This window comes from Neofelis nebulosa, chromosome 4, assembly GCF_028018385.1.
Source record: "Neofelis nebulosa isolate mNeoNeb1 chromosome 4, mNeoNeb1.pri, whole genome shotgun sequence".
Lineage (NCBI taxonomy): Eukaryota > Metazoa > Chordata > Mammalia > Carnivora > Felidae > Neofelis > Neofelis nebulosa.
Window position 1 is genome coordinate 88,950,061 of NC_080785.1, and position 19,998 is coordinate 88,970,058.

The following is a 19,998-nucleotide window of genomic DNA, read 5'->3' on the forward strand; positions in this document are numbered from 1 at the left end:
TCTGACCATATTTGTTCACGGGCTAAATATTACATTGAATTATTCCTTATCAAAGAACTTACAGTGCATTTTTCCTATGGCTTCTTTTATTTTGTGCCATTTCCAGGCTCTTCAGTGGAAATCCTATACATTCAACATGGAAATAAAAACTGAGACCAAAATGAATAAACTACTTGTTTGTTAGCATCACTGGTAAATGCATGAGTGGGGAAGAGAAGAGTCTACCTGATAAGAAATGAAGGTGCTCTGGGAGAAGGATAGCAAGACAAAGCAGTATAAGCAGATACATTTCCTAAGGGCCACAGAATTGCTGGAGTAGAGTTGAAAATTTGGTTTTACAGTTCCTAGCATCCAAACAAAACAGAAACTCTGATCAGGTAGAGTTTTAGTAGCACTCATCAAGAAAATACATTCTAATAACTCAAGAGAACAATAACGGTTGCTATGAACAGGTAGGTACCACTATGTGCATGCCTACTTTGCAAATGAGGAAACTGAGGCAAAGAGAAGTTGAGAAGTATACTGGGGGGGGGGGGTGGTAAATGAAATTCAGAATTAGATAGACCAGAACCCACACTTTTGACCACTTCACTGTACTGCATTTGGTGAACAAAAACACACTTAAAAACAAACAAACAAAAAACAGTGCTACATTTTCACCTGGTCACTACAGGTTGGGATGGGCTTCTGTACTGCTACTTCTACTCAGGCTGATGACTTGAAGCCATAATGGCCGGTTTTTGGTGTAGAGAGAAAAGCCTGAAGGACAGAGCCACCTCTAGCCTAAATATCCCTTCAGTCACCAACTCAGCTCTCAGGTTTTATAGTAGGAGCTGAGTGACACTGCATCTAGAAGAAATATGTTTACTTAGGTGTCATTTCTCTGCAGGTTCCCTAAACATTCCTCCTTTCCCTGCCCTGCGGCCAGCCACCCAAGCCTCTGGACCCTCTTCCTACATATTTATTAAATCTATACGTTTCCTTTACCTTCATCACAGCCTCCTTAGATCACCTCTCACCCCCAAGATCAATGTGATAAACTTCTAACTGGGTTTTCAGAACAAACACAAAGATTAGCCTTCTCCCAAAGAGTTTGTCGTTTGCTTTAAAATCTATATGAAGGCATTTTAAAGAGATTTAAAAAAAACTGCATTCCAAAAAAAGCAATATCCTCACATTTCCCAATTTAGACAATTTTAATTATGTGAAAAGCATGAACCTGATATAATACGGCAACCAGGATTAAATTTAAGATGGCAGGTAATCCACATCTGTATTCTAAGTAACAATTTCTGTAATAACTTGTAAATCTGTTTCTGAAATAATCATTGCCATAGAGAAACCATTAATATTTACAAGTGTCAAACAGTACCTAGTACTTGTTATTTAGTAGTGAAAGAATAAAAAGAATGGCAAGGCTTATTTCTCTATGGCTGCTTCCTTTTACTGTTAGAGCCTCATCACTGTAATTCTAAAAAATATTTTATTGTAATCTTAGTCTGATCTATGAATCATTCTCCTCAATTTAAAATTACAACCTAGGGGCACCTGGGTGGCTCCACTGGTGAAGTGTCCAACTTCAGCTCAGGTCATGATCTCACAGTTCACGAGTTTAAGCCCTGCATGGGGCTCCATGCTACCAGTGCAGAGACTGCTTGGGATTTTCGCTCTCTCCTCTTTCTCTGCCCCTTCCCCACTCGCACTTTCTCTCTCAACATAAATAAACTTAAAATAAAAAAATAAAATAAAATTACAACTGAAATTGGTATCAACTTCTACCCCTGGTTATATTTAAATAGCTCTATCCCTAGTATAATTTAGAAAAAAATAGACAACTAACTTTCCACTTCTGTTACAGGAAGCCAGGCTAAGATGATTCATCTAGCAATCCACCAATTAATTGATGAGTCAACCAATTGTCGAAAGTATTTCTTATGTCAGAGATACATGCAAACTCAAAAACCCAGTTAACATTCTTGTGACAAAGTCCCGTTTCTGTTGACTTTGGCTGTCATTTAGGAAACAGTAGGAAATGCATACCCTCTGAACCGCCTTTCCCACTTAAGAATATCATTTAGTACATTTATTCAAGGGACTTGTGGTGACACAATGGCAGTCTGCATGGCTCTTGTGTTGGCTGTTCCTTCTGCCAAGCTGACCCTCTTGCACAGTTCAGGCCTCTGTCCAAGGGTTACAGCTCAGAGGCCTTCTCCTAGCCACCTCCAAGAAAATGCTACCCCTCACTTGCTGACCCCTGACTTATTTTTTCATCACATTTATTACTCGCTGACACAGTCATCTGTCAGCACCCCTATCAGAATGCCACCTCCACCAGGGCAAATATTTCGTCTTGTAAATCCTGTCTCTCCAGTGCCTTGAGAGCTGCTTCACAGGGAAGAGGAGCTCAATGAACAGTTGTTGAAAAACATGGTTGAAATAAATCTAGGAAAGAATCTGTTAAATTCTAGGAAGAGAGTCTTTTGGAAATACGATACCATTCTCCTCCTCCTCCTCCTCCTCCTCCTCCTCTTTCTTCTTATCTTTTTTAAAATGTTTTATTTAAAAATTAAATTTTTGGGGCGCCTGGGTGGCGCAGTCGGTTAAGCGTCCGACTTCAGCCAGGTCACGATCTCGCGGTCCGTGAGTTCGAGCCCCGCGTCAGGCTCTGGGCTGATGGCTCAGAGCCTGGAGCCTGTTTCCGCTTCTGTGCCTCCCTCTCTCTCTGCCCCTCCCCCGTTCATGCTCTGTCTCTCTCTGTCCCAAAAATAAATAAAAAACGTTGAAAAAAAAAAATTTAAAAAAAAAAAAAAATTAAATTTTTTTTCTCACTTTCTCTCCCATGATTATTTATTTATTTAAAAAATTTGGGGCACCTGGGTGGCTCAGTTGGTTAAGCGTCTGACTACAGCTCAGGTCATGATCTCATAGTTCGTGGGCTTGAGCCCCACACTGGGCTCTGTGCTGACAGCTCAGAGCCTGAAGCCTGCTTCTCTCTCTGCCCCTCCTGCATTCACCCTCTGTCTCTCAAAATAAATAAACATTAAAAATTTTTTTAAAAGTTAAAAATTTATTTAAGTAAATTAATATGCAGTGTTATACTAGTTTTAGGTACACAATATAATGATTCAACAATTCTATACATTACTCAGTGATCATCATGGTAAATGTACTCTTATTATTATCTCTTTTGTGTGCTTCGCAGCAGATTAAGGAGATGGGGTGGACTTACAGCCTCAGTCTACTAGCACAGAGACCGATGCTCTTGTAGGAAGAGCCAGAGGGGCAGCTCGTTTGATCTCCCGTGCTGAGGTTTGTTTGGGTGACAACATTACATGGCTCTATTTAATATCTTTTCCTCATGATAAAACAAGCTACAAGTTTAAGTTAACCATAACTGATTGAATAAGGATATGGTAAGTATTTTGGTATTTCACTGGGGGCTGCCTTAACTAGAACAGATGTCATCACCATACTTTCAGACAGAGTGTATTCCTAGTTAACACCAGTTCATTCTTGTCACCCAGTCCTAGGATTTAGGACCCCGGTGGGAAGAGAGTCATGAAAATGAATACTCTCACTTTAGAAATGAGCTGCCAGAGGTCCAGACAGCCTCCACCACTTGCCTAAGCTTATGTGGCAAGGTCAACTGGCAGGGATGACTGTATGGCCTGACTCCTGATTCAGTGCTCTTTTCCCTTCCCTGTTTATACCAACAGCAAAAGTTGTTCGTCAATAAAAATGAGTCTTAAGACAAGGAAACATGCTGTATGGTATTAAGAGTGTAAAGAATACATGGTGTAAAATATCTACATTAAAAGAGCATTATTTTGCATTCATGATTTTAAGGACTAATAATTTATTGGGAATCAGAACACTAGCTGCAGCAGTATATAGACATCTCCATGGGGCGTCTGGATGGCTCAGTTGTTGGGCACCTGACTCTCGGTTTCGGCTCAGGTCATGATCTCACAGTTTGTGAGATGGAGCCCCACATATAGCTCTGTGCTAACAGTGTGGAGCCTGTTTGGGATTCTCTCTCTCCCTCCCTCTCTGTCCCTCCTCTGCTTGTGCTCTTTCTCTCTCTCAAAATAAATAAATAAACCTTAAAAAAAAAAGAAATCTCCATGGTCTTACAAAGGAGTTCTGAGATAAGCAAAACAACAGAATATTAAATAAAGGGAAGTCTGGAAATGACAATAAGTTTATCAGAATGTAAACAAAGATGCATCAAAATAACATATATCAATGGAATGCTCAATTCTAACATGTTAGTGTAGACAGTCACAGTGTAGACAGAAGTAGATTCACTATGAAGCTGATGAAGGTCAACCTTCAGGGCCCCCTCCCTTTTGTGAGCAACTTCCAAGGCCCTGGGAGGACCTCTAGTAATGTGCTTACAGGGCCATGTTTTATAATACTGGTCAAGACCACCACCTGCATTCTGACTACTCCCTCACCATATTCCCCTCATGTCCGATAGTGTTGGAGTGGCCATGGCTGCTTTTGAGATTCAGCTAAGGTGAGTTGAGTCTGAAAATAAGGTTATTTTGGTTTAGTGTGATATGGTGAGGTACTTATGCAGGTTGCTTTCATTTTATAGTGTACACGTTCTCAGCATAGAAAGAGCTTCCAGGTACATTCCTTCTGCCTGCTGTGCTGACATACTTAGCACTGTGACTCAAGGACCATGGTGATAAATTCTTTAACAAGTGATGGCAATTCAAGAGTAATTATGCTTAGTGATTGTACAAGAAAAAGCCCTGAACTCTTACAGTTCATACCTGAAAGAAGGTAACAATTTTTCAATTTGATAATGATCCTAAACATTTAAATGATGTTATCAATAAGGCGTTGTGAAGGTAAAATGTTAATAATTACCAAAAAACTCCCTCTGAACCACAAAGCTAGAAGCAGAATTATCTTTCTATTCCCTTTATAGAAAATATTATAAAATTGTCATTTGAAGAGGTAATTTAAGAATATGCAGCCAGGGGGCACCTGGATGGCTCAGTTGGTTAGGCTTTTTGACTTGGGCTTTTTCCCACGAGAGAAAAAGTTAGCAAACAACACAGGCATTTTGCCTTACCTTCTACATTAAAAAGTCACCCCCAGGGGGCGCCTGGGTGGCTCAGTCAGTTAAGCTTCCGACTTCGGCTCAGGTCGTGATCTCACGGTTTGTGAGTTTGGGCCCCATGTCGGGCTCTGGGCTGACAGCTCAGAGCCTGAAGCCTGCTTCAGATTCTGTGTCTCCCTCTCTCTCTCTGTCCCTCCCCCGCTTGGGCTTGTCTCTCTTTCTCTCTCTCTCTCAAAAATAAACAGGCATTTAAAAAAAAAAAAGAATATGCAGCCAAAAATTTCAAGGAAAACAGTATCATAGAGCATTTCATTTAGTTAACAAAGATATTGTATTTCTGGATTTGTGATTTTAGAGTATTGTTAGCTTCTAAAAACTTGTAATTTGTTGTGATTTCTTGTCTCATTCTTTTTAAGTTTATTTATCTATTTTGAGAAAGAGAGAAAGCGCACAAGTCAGCACAAGAGCAGAGAGAGAGGGAGAGAGAGAATCCCATGCAGGCTCTGTGCTATTAGCAGGGAGCCTGACATGGGGCTCAATCCTATGAATCGCAAGATCATAACTTAAGCCAAATTCAAGAGTCGGATGCCCAACTGACTGAACCACCCAGGCATCCTTTTTTTCTCATTCTAAATAAACATTCACATTTGCATCTAATTTTGAATGTGTAGTGCTGTGTATTTTTCCTTTGAGAGATTCTAGCCTTACCCAAAATTATATAAGCTTCAAATGTAGACTCACACAACCTAGACCCACCCCTGTTCAGAGCAGGTACTTCATTCATGTTCCTTCCTGCATTTCATAAATGTCTTAAATCACAGGTCCTAAAGCACAGAGGTCTAGATTACATAGTTCATTTTCCACTTTGCTTAGCATGGCATATTCAAGCAATAAATGTATTTTAATGCAGGACAGCATTGAAAAAGAGAACAAAAAGTTATCGTTTTCTTCTCTATTACTTAAGGCAGATCTGGCTCAATCAAAACATTCTTAAAAGGAAATGATCACATTATAACTGCATTAAGATTGATGGAATGACTTTTAAATAATTGTTTGCTTACACTGGACACGCGCCAGTCACGTTTGGCGTATGTTAAAGATGAACCTGAATGAAACCTACCTACAGTAACCTTCAGGAACCTGTAACTTCTGGGCCTTGTTTTCTGGAATATGACTGAGAAAACCTCAAAGAACTGTTAGAGTTCATAATGCCAAGAATACACAAGCCCATGAGCAAATAGCAATTATGTGCTAATGAATGAAACCCCTAGTAAGCGCATTGAAAACCTGTTCATTGCACGATAGCCCATTGAGCATAACATATGTGTGTGGAGGTTACAAATACCTTCTAGGGCCAGGAAGTTTCAAAAATTCCCAAATGAACATTTCCATTTCTCCTCATCCCTCTCAGGTGGTTGCCTAAAAAACTAAACAGCTTAAAAAAATAGTTTAATTTGGTATAAAATCAAGGCCACTTAAAAAATAATAATATTCGTAATTTCTACTATGAAGCATTTAAGATTTATTTCCTTCCTCAGGATCACAGCCACACAGGTCCATAATCCCTTGAGGTAAGACAAATTTCAGGATCCAAGTTATTTACTTACATAATTAATTTACGGATGTCAGAAAGGTGATATGCACAACCACATGTTATGCTGCATCCCCAGCCAAGTCTGGGGCAATCCTCTGCAACCAAACACATTAGTATTTCTGCAATGAAATGCATGAAGATCGTGTAAGTCGTATCAATAAAGATTATAAGTAGCTTTAAATTATTTCAAATCAGGACTTGCTGACAGATGAATCCAGGTCACATTAGGCTTTGCCATCATGTAAATTAAAAAAAATAGGCGAGTGGTTTTTCCGAGTTTTTTTGTCATTTGGAATTACAGATTAGGGACTGTGAGCCTGCATCTCCAGAAGCTCCCTTTATTTCCTTTTACTCTTAAAGTAGAAACAAAGTCACATGGTTTTAGTCTCCCAATGCCTGGGCAGTTTTGTTTTTATTTGGTTATGCCCTTCTCCACAAAGCCCAGGACTTCACAAAGTAAATCAGAACAGAAACAATGGAAGGAGCTACTGTCCTCTTGGGAGGCTGCCGCTTTCCTCAAAGCTCTGCCTGAAAAACAAGCTGCCTTTTTAAATGTTGCACAGAGCCCCAGAAGGAGGAAAGAACTGATCTCACAGAATTTATAGAGGGGGCAAAGCACTGCCAGAAATCATGCCTCTGGATAGCAGAGCAGGGCCCATAAATACTGAAGGCTGGAGGAGTATTTGGACGGAGCCCTGCTGAGGATTCCCGCAGCTCAACTGCTGCTGCTGCCATTACTCAAAACTCAGACCTCAGAGACAAGCAGGGCTTCGGGAGCTGCATGTAAACCACAGCATTTGATATAGAAAGATCATAAAGTTATGAAATGGATGTAATCTGGCTACTTAGAACTCCCTGCTATGACCGGTGCAAATCTTAACAGGATCAACCCATCTTCTCATCTTTCCAAGGTAGATAAATGGAAGACAGGACCATTAACTCGAGGTTGTAGTGAATGGAAAGAGAGAAGAGATGAATGGGGAGCTTTTAGAGAAGCTTTTAAAAAGCTAGACACTGTCATTCCCAGGGGATATTACATGTTACTATAGGCCAGGGCATTCAAGAAAGGGACTTGCCTCATTCTGTATTGTGACAAATGTGATGAAGGACCTGGAAATACTGGTAAAATAAGCAGTTCTGGCAGTTACCTACCCTTTTCTTGCTAAGAGTGATTTTTGAGGACAGTACTTCTCACTGAGGAGTAAATAATCTCACTGTCCCCCAAAGCATCAAGAAACACAGTGAAAAGCATATCTGCTATTTTGTAATTCATCTTCTTCAAAATAAGTCTGCCATAAGCAAATCATAGATCATTATTATGCAGATGATCAATATTTCTATAGTTTTACAAAATTCTGTTCAAATATTTTACTGGAGGCAGTTGTGCATGTTAATTTCCAGTAACCACACTAATGTAAAACAATGATTACATTACACTTGGATTTTTATTTCCTTTGTTACTGAGACTGCCAGAAATATCTTAAGGGAATTAGCCCATGACATCAAAATAACCTACTATAAATAGAGCAACATCTTGATAACATGCATAAAAGTACTACCTGATGAATAGTCATTAAATGATGACTCTCAATTTTAGGCACATAATGCTCTAATTTCCAGGATAACTGGTTTAATGTTTCTTAGTTTTCATGTTTGTTTTTTATTTCTCTCCTAGAACAAAAACTTCAATTTTATTACCCTTTATGTACTGTGCATTATGTTTTGTTATGTGGCACATCTATATCTATTTGTTCCATTAGTTTGTAAATTTCGTAAAAATGTAATCATGTTTCTACTCTAGTAGTAAGCTAGCTTCTTGCCTTATAATCTTTGAAACAAATTGTTTTTACTACATATTACCTTCCTGTACATCAGTTGTCCACAGAGTACTTTGGAATGTAGAATTCACGGAAAAGGGGAAAAAATCTACCTGAGAAGATGAGAATTTGGCCCCACGTGGACTATTTTACGAATTCTCAGACCATGGCTAACAGGGATGTTCTCAGCTGAGCCAAGAGTCTCCCCCACTCCTTGGAGGCACCTGGTTAGCTGTTTACCCCATGTCTCGCTGTGGCTATGTCCTGCTGTGTGGGGCTGCTTCAGGCTCTCATAAAGTATAGGCTGGGAGCGCCTGGCCTGTGTCTGTACCAAGACAGCAGCTCATGCCTTGCTGAAGTTCAGGGGCTGTAGCCAAAGGGGCAGCAGTCTGATTTGTGGGTAAGAAGCAGGGAAGGAAAAAATGGTTACTGTATCGGATAATGCTTTGTGGCAGCCCTGGGAAGCATCCTGGGGCTTCTCAGTCCCAAATGACAGGGATGAGAATTGTGACTGAAAGGAGCCCACAGATATGACTTTAATTAAGAACGGCTCCATTCCGCATGAGAGGAGATCCTCGAATAACTCTTGGATGTGTCAAGAGCAAAGGAATTCAATTTTGGTAAAATAGGATGACTGAAGTTGAGATAAATTATTATTTTATTAATACAAATTGTCAGCTTAGAGAAATCAACATGTCCAAAATCTTTGATTGTCCCAAAAGATCAATCAGTTAATCAATCACTTGAATATGGAAATAGAGAGTTTATGTCTCCACCTCTATTTTGTCCACCAAAAAATATCCTTTGAGGGGGGATTATTGCATATTTTTAGCTGAAGTAGCATATTTCAAGGACAGTACTGTTAAGGACCATTATATGGAAGTAAAATGTCCATTTTAAGCATCTACTGAAAACTGATATTAAGGATTAAGGGAGGCCAAATAAAGTACAACAGTAAAAATCCTCAAAAATATTCTGTACTTACACTCAAAACATATTTCCTTTAAACTCAAAAAACCTCTTCTATGGTGTAGAAAAAGGGCTGGGTTTTAAAAGCAACTCGTCCTTACTTCCTGTTTTGTATTCGTTTATCTTTAGAATGAGGCTACTGGCAATAATTTGTTTTGACCGACTTTGTTAGTAAACAGGCTACTGGATCTACAAACCTTTCTTACTGAATAAATGTGACAGTACGTGATTTATTGTACTTAATATTTTGCCCCTTAGTCACTTCCTTGGCTGAAATCCCCAAACATCATTAGGTGACTTCTTTCAGTTTATGGCAGATGGACAATGACCACAGGATATAAAATGAACAGCTGTCCTCCTCCCCTTTTGTACCTTTCTCTCTTTAAGTCCTATTCCCATTCTCTCAGTTCCAAAATATTTTTATTTTTTCCTCTTTACTGCCACTCCTATCATGAGAGAGAAAGGAACCAATTCTCTCCCAATTTATGGAATACGATGCTATTTTCAGCCACTTTTGGATGCCCACCCATTTGCAAGTTTCTTCCCAAGCCCATAGCATAGAACTTTCAACAGATCCTATGCTGGGAGAAACATAAGGAAGAGAAATGCAAAATGTGTCAGGCTTTGCCAGGTTCCCTGCCAAGCAGCCCTCCTTTTCTCAGGGCCAAGGCCATACAACCTAGCCCTAGTGCTTAGGTCTGGCTGATTTTCTAGCACTGATCCCCACCTTAGGCAGCAGGTGTTAAGTCCTGCCCCTCCCCAACCCCAGCAATTTGAAAATTCAGCATTACCACCCTTGCTGCAATTCCGGCTTTGACCTTGATCTTAAGGTCTTAGAATGGCCTCTGCCTTGTCTCCCTGCAGGCTTCCATCTCTCTAACCTTCATTGTGGTGATTAGCCTCTAAAGCAGTACCACACCTGCTCTTAGCAGTCTCCCTTCCAAATGATAAAGTCCTGCCACTGGACCTCCCTCTGTCTGGATTTTCCAACAGGCTGTGCTCTCACTCTTCTCTGTGGTCTGTACCCATTTCTTGGCTCTTTCTCACACATGGACCCCCCCAGCCCCCCACCTATTTGGTAAATAAAGTCCTTGCAGGTTGGGCAGTGTCTTGGGTTTGGCTTTCTCCACAGTGGATGTAGAAACATCACATTATACATAGCATACATCCTAAAGGTCTCTCTGAAAGAAGAATCCTCAGTCAAGTGTCCTTGACTGATTAAAAAAAAATGAAGATTGCTGGCTTAGATCAAGTTCTAATATTGCCCATGTATTTCATTCAACATGCTCCCTCACCCCAGCAGTCGAGAATGAGTATAATATTAAGCACCAATGTGGAACATCACTAAATCTCTTTCCTAACCTATGAATTTAATCAAATACAGTCCACAGTGACTTAGTTCTAGTTGTAAGCAAAATTCTGCCCTATGAACAAAGGGGGATACTTATACACTACTTAGCCCTAAAGGGCTTTAAACATTTAAGCTTTAAAGGGTGAAAGTGGATGTGCAGAAATAACCAATGTATAAATCAAAGCAGAATGAAGTAGGTATCATCAAATATGGAGGAAGTAGAGATTCAGAGATATCAGGTTAGGCCAAGGAGCTTTCAAACGCGAGACCACTTAGTCTATACCAATGATCAATTTCTCACCCTATAGTTTACTGCTTATATCCTTCTACTAGAATAGCACTCGATAAATTTTAGTAGAACATAGTTATGAATGAATTACTGATATTTATCTTTTAAGCCTCATCAATGTGAGTGACAAAGAATTAAATATTTCAAAAGGGAAAGGGCACAGTATCTTTCAAACTGTATTTTAATTCACATGATGATAATTATTTAGTTATCAGTTTTAATAATTCAAGAACACTTTTAATTAATCTCAACGATCTTTGCCAGAGCCTTATGCTTAGTAGAATTTTACACTGCTTGAGAACACTCCCTTTTATTACTTAAAATAGGAATGTGGGGTGAGGCGGGATTGAAATCATATAAAGTTTACTTAAGCTGGTCTTTTAAAATATGAAATCCCTGAAAAGGAATAAATCAAGTCCAGGATGAAGAAGCAGGATCACCTGAATCATAATCAGTTCCAAACCTTTACCGAATTTAGATAACACAGAAGTGTTCTATATTTAAAGATTTCAGTTTTTGTCTTAGTGTAGATCTTTGAAGATCTAAAAATCAAGTCATAAACAAGACTTATCTTAACATCTTTTATATTCAAGAATCTAACACTCAAATAAAACATGTTATTTAACCTTAAATGCAGATATATTAAACCAATTTCACCACTTAATTTTTCTAAACTTCTGTTATTTTATTAATATCTGTTTTGAGCTCATCAGAGATTTTGTCTCGTCCTTAGAGATTATGATTTTAGAAGAGGTTTTCACTATTTCATAATAAATTCCCCAAGGTTTTACTCACTTACCAAGGAGAGTGACTCCTGAAAAAAATGAGAGTCTAATTTAGAAACAGAGCTCAGGAAGCTCACAGAGGAAATGGGCAAGAATTCCTACCAAGACACAGAGGGCTCGATTTCTCTTCCCTGTGAGTTAGCTGTTCTAAGAGTAGAGAGAGACTTTCTCTGTTGAAAAGAGTTCTAAGTAATTAAGATGTTTATGAATTAGGCTTGAGGGAAAAGCTGCTTCCCTTAGGCTAAATGCAGTACAATACCTCTTACAAGCAGTATTTTATTCACCATAACTGTTTAAGAAAAAATAAAGCCAGATCACTTTTCTTTTGCAAAGCAATCTTCCAACTCACCAATAAGAGTATCTCTAACTTTTATAATTTTAATTTTCTAGTTTTTATTTTTCAAAATACACTCATACAAAATGAGTAGCTCTCATATATCTGAGACTCTCTGTGGCACATACAGTATATACAAGAACAATTTACTTCTTTTTTTTTTTTAATTTTTTTTTCAATGTTTTTTATTTATTTTTGGGACAGAGAGAGACAGAGCATGAACGGGGGAGGGGCAGAGAGAGAGGGAGACACAGAATCGGAAACAGGCTCCAGGCACCGAGCTGTCAGCACAGAGCCCGACGCGGGGCTCGAACTCACGGACCGCGAGATCGTGACCTGGCTGAAGTCGGCCGCTTAACCGACTGCGCCACCCAGGCGCCCCAAGAACAATTTACTTCTAAGGACATAATCTGTAAATATAAAACATTTATAATTTAATGACTCTCCTCTGTCTTGAGATGGTTAAAAACAAATAAAAAGGCAGTAAAAAAGATGCATACGCAAAACCCAAATCTTTAGGATATTCCTAAGTAAAACCAAAGAAAAAAGGTACTAATTTCATAAATTATGAACAAGTAGTAGATTCTAGCTAGTTCAATAATAACAAACTGATAAATTCATGTATATATATTTCTGCCCACGGGTTTCACTAAAAGCATGCTATACTGGTGATTCTATGTTTCCTTCTGGGTCAACTTTTCCACTGATTGAGGTCCTCAGATCACCATGTCCAAATCCTGTCTTGGCATGAAATGTCTGCATGGAACCAATTTAGCACTTGGTAGCAGATGTCTCTGCAATAGTGACCTGTCACTCAGGCAAGAAATACTTATGAGCATCTACTTATTTTGAGTCCCTGGGCTAGGGGCTGAGAATACCATGATGGACAAGACAGATTTACCTCCTGAGCCAAATTCTGTTCTTCAAGGCATAGGTTTCTGAATGCTTTACCTTTAATCCCCATTTGGCCTACAAATTCTATTAATATGAAGAAAGAGCTAGGCTAAACTAAACAAGCATAGTACCTGGCAAGATCTTATTGAGTGAGTCGGTGTAGACTTATATCAAGGAAGAGACAAGTTCGCTCTTAACACAACTATCCAAAAGATCTTTCTTAAGAATTAATTTCATTATATTTCTTTATTGCCCAGGAGAGAAAGAGGCCATTTCTGACTTCTATTGACTATTAAGTTTAAAACTCCCAGTGATGTATATTAACTCTTCAAATGGACACAATTTTCTCTGACATTGACCATGGCCATCCTTTGGCCAGTCTTTCTTCTCCGAGAGGACACTCATGTTCCCATCCTATACCTTGCTTCTGTCACTCTGTCTCCTCATCTGGAAAACCTTTGTCCTTTCCAATGACTCCAGTTGTTGGGGTTCAGGGATTCTCCTCTCTAAGAAGGCAGAAGGCCTGACCTGCTCTACTGACCTGCTCTACTGTGAAGGACCTGCCATCATGGGGACCTGTACACATGTTCATCTCTGTTTATAATAATCTGGCAGCTCTATAGAGGTTTCATGTTCTGTATGCATCCAGAGCCTTCTACCAAACCACTAAGCACTGTAAAAACGTTTTTCTTTCTTTCTTTCTTTCTTTCTTTCTTTCTTTCTTTCTTTCTTTCTTTCTTTCTTTCTTTCTTTTCCTTGTCTTTCTATAGTTAGAGTTAGCTCAGGAAAAGGCTGGCAGGCACACAGCAAATACTCAGTGACATGTTGTCAAGTGATGAAGGACAAAAAACACCATCAGCACTTCCCTTGGACCTAGGACGCTGCCTGAGAAGGCAGTTTGGAGACACCTGTAAGATAACGGTTTGCAAGGGCATAATCTCAAATTTTTCTTCGTATCCCGGAGGAAATCTAAAGGAAACAGGTAAATGCCTGTAAGTCTAGGACCATAAATTCTACTAGGTGACCCTAATGAATCAAGTGAGGGTTATAGCAGATCAATGCTTCAGCACAGAAATAGATATGAGATTTTTCATTGGAATGGAAAAATGAGAAGTTCTTCTAAGAACATTTTAGGACACTTTTCCTGATACTTTAGCTATTGATAACCCGATAAATTTCAGGTTCCCGAGTTGTGTTTTCAGGATGCTTTAAATTTAAAATTCATTTGGTTAAGGTAGCCTGTATATTTACGCATACATTTCTAAGTGTGTGCATGCACATCTCTGTGTGTATAGGTGTATATATTTAGAAAGGCCTGGGAGTGCATTACATGATAGAGTTTATTTGATAACCTTAGTAATCCAAGACATTTCTATACACATACCCATAGACTTGGTACTTGGGATTCCCTTGGATAATGCTTGTCATGGGACTGAAAATGTTTACAAGCACAATATAAAAGCTTCAAGGCAATAATTTATTCAATTGTGGTTATATGTCCACAATTGTGAATGCAATTCACCACTGAAGCCACAAATAATGACAGAATCCCCTAGAAAATTGTCTTTATTACATCTGAATCATCACACTACACAATGACCTTTAACATCCTAAAGGATTTCCAAGGCATTGACACTAAATCTAGCCATATTTAAACACACTCTTAGTACAGATTTGGATAATTCCACAACATACAAAGAAATATAAATGATTGTGTACATATAATTTTTTTTTAGTAACACATTCAATATAATTTTTGACAGGAGTATGAATACAATGGCTTCTATTTGGCTGCATTTGCTATTTTGGTATTTGGTTATTGTGGGACTAAATAAAGCTGAGGATGAATTCATGCAATTATGACATCTCTCAAACCTGTGTGCATGCCCCCATCTAGCCCTCACACCATCCATGTGAACAGAATGATGCTACTCCAAGCACTCATAATGAGATACACAAAACCATTTTTGAAAAGCTCTGTCCACTATATTGAATCTACCACTCACCACTATACACTATATAACTAGAGGTTTGCCACTACATGGTTTCTTTTTTCTTTCTTTCTTTTTTAATGTTTATTTATTTTTGAGAAAGAGAGAGACAGAGCACAAGTGGGGGAGGGGCAGAGAGAGAGGGAGACGCAGAATCCAAAACAGACTCCAGGCTTTGAGCTGTCAGCACAGAGCTTGACGCGGGGCTCGAACTCACAGACTGTGAGATCATGACCTGAGCCGAAGTCAGACGCACAACCAACTGAGCCACCCAGGTGCCCATGAAACATATATTTTAAAGAGGATTCTCTAGTATACTTTCTTTGGTTAAAGATAGTATCTGAAATTAATATTCATTGCCCTAACAAAAAATTTAGAGTAAATACTTGGAATACAGATAAAAAGGAAAACATTTTCAGCTTTTTAAAAAAATATAAATAGCACAGTAAATTTAAACACATTGGTTCTGGTTAAGAAACTCTAAGTTACTTGCCTATCATGCTAGGGATTTAAAAAATTGTTTTTGTAGCACCCCAACTTTGAAAAAATGAACTTTGTTTGTTTCTGATTATAGAAGTATTACATTTACAGAAAATTTAGGATGCACTTGCTGATAGATCAAAAAAACCCTCTCATAAAAAAAAAGCTCATTATTTTGTTTTTGCTAACGCTTTCTTTATGACCACATATGGACTTCTGAGTAGTCTGTAAATTGTTGTAGTCATGCTATCAATGTGAGAAGAAAACAGCCCAAACTGTAACAAGGCAGTTTCACATCATACCTACAGATGCTTAAATCAGGCTCCGCAGATGAGAAAGTGACATCTACATGGCTGGAAAAAAACTGCTCTGAGGCACAATCAACCAGCGTGAGCCCCTACCTTGTGATCAGGACGAGAAGGGGGTGGGGAGATTGGGGGGCTATCTGGAAGAAGGGGTCCCCAGGGCATAGCTGCTGCAATCTTCATGTCATAGGCAGAGGCCAGGAAGAGGTTTCCATGTTACAGGACCAAGATCAATAAAACTGGCCCCCATCTAGAAAGGCAGTACCTTTCTTTAGCTACAACATTCCTACCGGAAACCTGTACATGGTACTTATTAATATATGCTTTTGGAAATTAGAACGGAAAGTAACAAAGATAACAAAACTGCAAACGCTTGATCAAAAGGTACTTTACTTTTACTGAATGCTTCAGGTAGGAATTTTTAACTCTAATGCAAAAGCACTTAAAAGAAATATTGCCAGGTAGAGTCATTTTTAAATGATCCATGTCTGAATCAAACATAGATTATTTATGTCAAATGTGAAGTCCTGACTGGTTTCTCTCAGGGAACAATAATTATCTCTTTCACTACCAGCCGGTAAAGTGCAGGAAATTTAACAGATTTTTAATTTTAATATGAGCAAAACACAACCAGTAAGGTAATTCTACTGCTGTAACAGTATAATCACAAACATTCAAAATCCATATGTAAATCACTTTAAAACGGTTTGGATTATCTGTATCATTCTTAAATACTGCTCCCTGCTGGAGAGAAATGAGAACAGAATGCAGCATTTACAATTTTTAATTTCATTTTAAAAATGTGTTAAATTATTTACAGCAACGTTAAGACAGACTCTTCTCTAAATCTAAAAGCATTTGGCACTATACTCCTGATGGTACACTATGATTAAAACAAACACTTCCAAGTTAAATTGCTATAATTGCTAAAAACACTTACCAATGGAAAACTGGAGGACAGAGGCTGTTGTGGTATTAAGGCTTGTGGTAATCTGGAAAAAGGAATATACCAAAATAAGACAAGACAGAAAGACAGGAGGATAAAGAGAAAAAGCTGTCAGGAAGAAAGGAGAGTGAAAAGAGGAAAGAGAGTGTATTTATTCAGTGGTTGGTTTATTTTCATTAGTAAGTCTGAATGTGAATACATTTCATGGTTCTCTATGGGGAACAACGGTGAGATCCTGACTCAGGCACTCATGGTACATGTTTTCTCAGGGTCCTGTTGAAAACCATTTTTAGTGTGATCTGCCAGGTAATCTTGTGAGGATACTTATTAACACAGCCCCTCCCCTCCCCCCTCAACTTCCCCTCCATCCTACACCAAAAGATCTAAAGCCCAAAGCAAATGCCATAAAAAGGCTCTCAAATAAAAACCAGGAAGTCAGTTAAGAGCAAATGAGAAGAAAAAGATTATGTTGGGAAAAGTAGATAGAAATACATCAGTTAATAAAGGGTATAAGGTTTTGTTAGGGGATGGTAAAAATGTTCTACAGATGTGATAATGACTGCGTGATTTTGTGACTAAATTTGAACTGCATATTTTAAATAAATGAACTGTAGAATACTATATGTGGAATATTTGTCAATAAAATCATTACCTTTCCAAAAAAAGTAATCAAATTATAAGCCTAGAAATATCCTTCCAATACATTTCTATTACTTCCTATTAGTTTCTCGAAGAAGCATGCTTAAACAACTTTCCCCCTGCTGAAAGAAGAATGGTACCTTATTTAATTTTTAATAAATTTAAATTAAAAAAATTTTTAAATGTATTCTGTGGAGCAGCGACTTTGACCCATACCAGCTCAAATGAGATGACAATTAGGGTTCTCATTTTCAAAGACTCTCTTGTTGGGTTCCTGACCCTGTAAAGCATCTAGAAATTACAAAGTGGACACCTGTGTTTCCACCATGGCAAAAGCAGTCGGCTGTCTTACTTCCACTTTTTCTATGTCATAATATCATCCTGAGATTTATCCCTGCACTTTATCAGTGCCCACATGATGGAGTCCACAACTGTGGAAGGATCAGGAGATACCCAGGTCATGAATCTCTGGGGGGAAGTGGTGGAAAAAAGAGCAAGCCTCCTGTTTAGTCAGAATTCGGCTGAGATGTATCAAAAGATCAGATGGATGCTTTCCATTTCTACAACACAATTTGGAAAGATGGCTGAATGTACGCTTTAAATACGTGACTTTAAAATTCATGAAGAAGCAGGAAAGGTAGAAGAGGGGAGGGCAAGAGACACATTTTATAAGTTGTTAAATATCACTATAGATATCAGCTCCTAATTGATTTTAACCATAGCAAAAATCATTGGTGTCAGGGTGTCAGAGGAAATTCTCTCCACATAATTTAAATCCCTCATTATCACAGATTATCTGCAACAAGAAAACTGGCCCTTCATGTCTACAGCCCTGTTTCCCCTCTCTTCCCCTCCCCAGAGTCATTAGAGAAAAATGGATCAACAGAGTTTTCTTTATTATTTTTTTATTTTTATTTTTTATTATTATTTTTTTAAATTTATTTTTGGGACAGAGAGAGGCAGAGCATGGACGGGGGAGGGGCAGAGAGAGAGGGAGACACAGAATCGGAAACAGGCTCCAGGCTCCGAGCCATCAGCCCAGAGTCTGACGCGGGGCTCGAACTCACGGACCGCGAGATCGTGACCTGGCTGAAGTCGGACGCTTAACCGACTGCGCCACCCAGGCGCCCCAACAGAGTTTTCTTTAAATAACTATGATATTAGCTCCTTTTTAAGATTCCTTTAAAGGAATCTGTGTTGTTTTGGTGTTTTGTTTTTTTTTTCCACAATTTTTAGAGTGAGTTCAACTATTTGTCCTCATGGTTTTTTCACTTGGAAAATTCGATCTTACAGTCCAAAGAGGCACATGAAAATCTGTAAAGTTTTCACATAAATTGAATGAATGCTCATTCCACCTCTGATTTTATATAACTCAGTAGATTCCCAGGTGAATCATGAAACACTCCTGAATAGAAGTTCTTTTAAACAATGGTATCAGATAAGCTAAAAGCACCATGGTTATTGCCAAGGCTGGTGTATTAGGTATACTAGAGAGTCTTAGATACTTATCCTGCTGGGTGTAATAAATGAGGCTGTGTCACCTGCATGATGAAGTTCCACAGACGTGACCACTGCTAGCACGCAGTAAGTTGCCTGGAATGTTGCCAAATTTCAAATTACACGTGCTAACTGAGAGTGACCCTGGACTTAGATTAGTCATTGATTCTACATTTCTTCACCAGGGAAGCTAAGGACTGGTAGAATAGTTAACTCTCACTGCTTTACCTTTACCCATTTTTTAGCCCATTAGTAAAACTGTCAGCTACAAGAAGGAATAGGAAAGATGAAGAGAAAAAATAACAAGAAGCATTGCCTATAAAAATCTGTTCACCTATGTTTTAGGTGTTAATAAATTTATGTATTAATAAATTATTTATTATCCTGGAGTTCACACGTGTAATTTTAGTTTGCAAAGTCATAAAGTGTTTACATAGGACCTTCTGAAAATGAAAGGGTCTCTTAAATGGCTTTTGATAAATAGTACAGCAACTATGAATGTCTGACAGAACTTTTCTCCTACCAAATTTCAATGGTCTTGACTTATCAATTAGACCCCAAAGCATAGAAAATTACTACAATCACTAAATGAATCTGAATTCACCACAGGCTGAGGCTGTGGATTCTGCACATCATCCCTGCAAATTTTGGGGGGTTTGATCCTGTTTTAGCTCAAACTCTTCCTTGTAACTAAAATGCATTTGCAGGGGTGCCTGGGTGGTTCAGTCAGTTAAGCATCTCAGGCTCAGGTCATGATCTCGCAGTTTGTGAGTTCAAGCCCCACATCGGGCTCTGTGCTGACAGCTCAGAGCCTGAAGCCTGCTTCTGATTCTGTGTCTCCCCACCTTCTCTCTGCCCCTCCCTTGCTTGTGCTGGATCTCTCTCTGTCTCTCAATAATAAATAAATGTCAAAAAATGTTTTTTAAAATAAAATCCATTTGCAAATAACTGAGAATAATTCAATAAGTAATTTCTTTAAAAGCACTGAGGGTCGCATAACCAACTTGTTTCATGCTCTGAGAGAGCATATTTC

General features: G+C 38.7%; 1 protein-coding gene across 3 annotated transcripts in view; it reads right to left on the bottom strand.

Annotated features, from left to right (window-relative positions):
• Positions 1-19,998, bottom strand: part of RELN (reelin) — a 537,501-nt gene that overhangs the window by 247,316 nt on the left and 270,187 nt on the right. For all 3 annotated transcript variants that reach the window (XM_058725343.1, XM_058725345.1, XM_058725342.1), the window contains exon 8: positions 16,824-16,875. In XM_058725343.1, the coding sequence (XP_058581326.1) occupies positions 16,824-16,875 (52 nt within the window). The remainder of the gene's footprint in view (positions 1-16,823; positions 16,876-19,998) is intronic.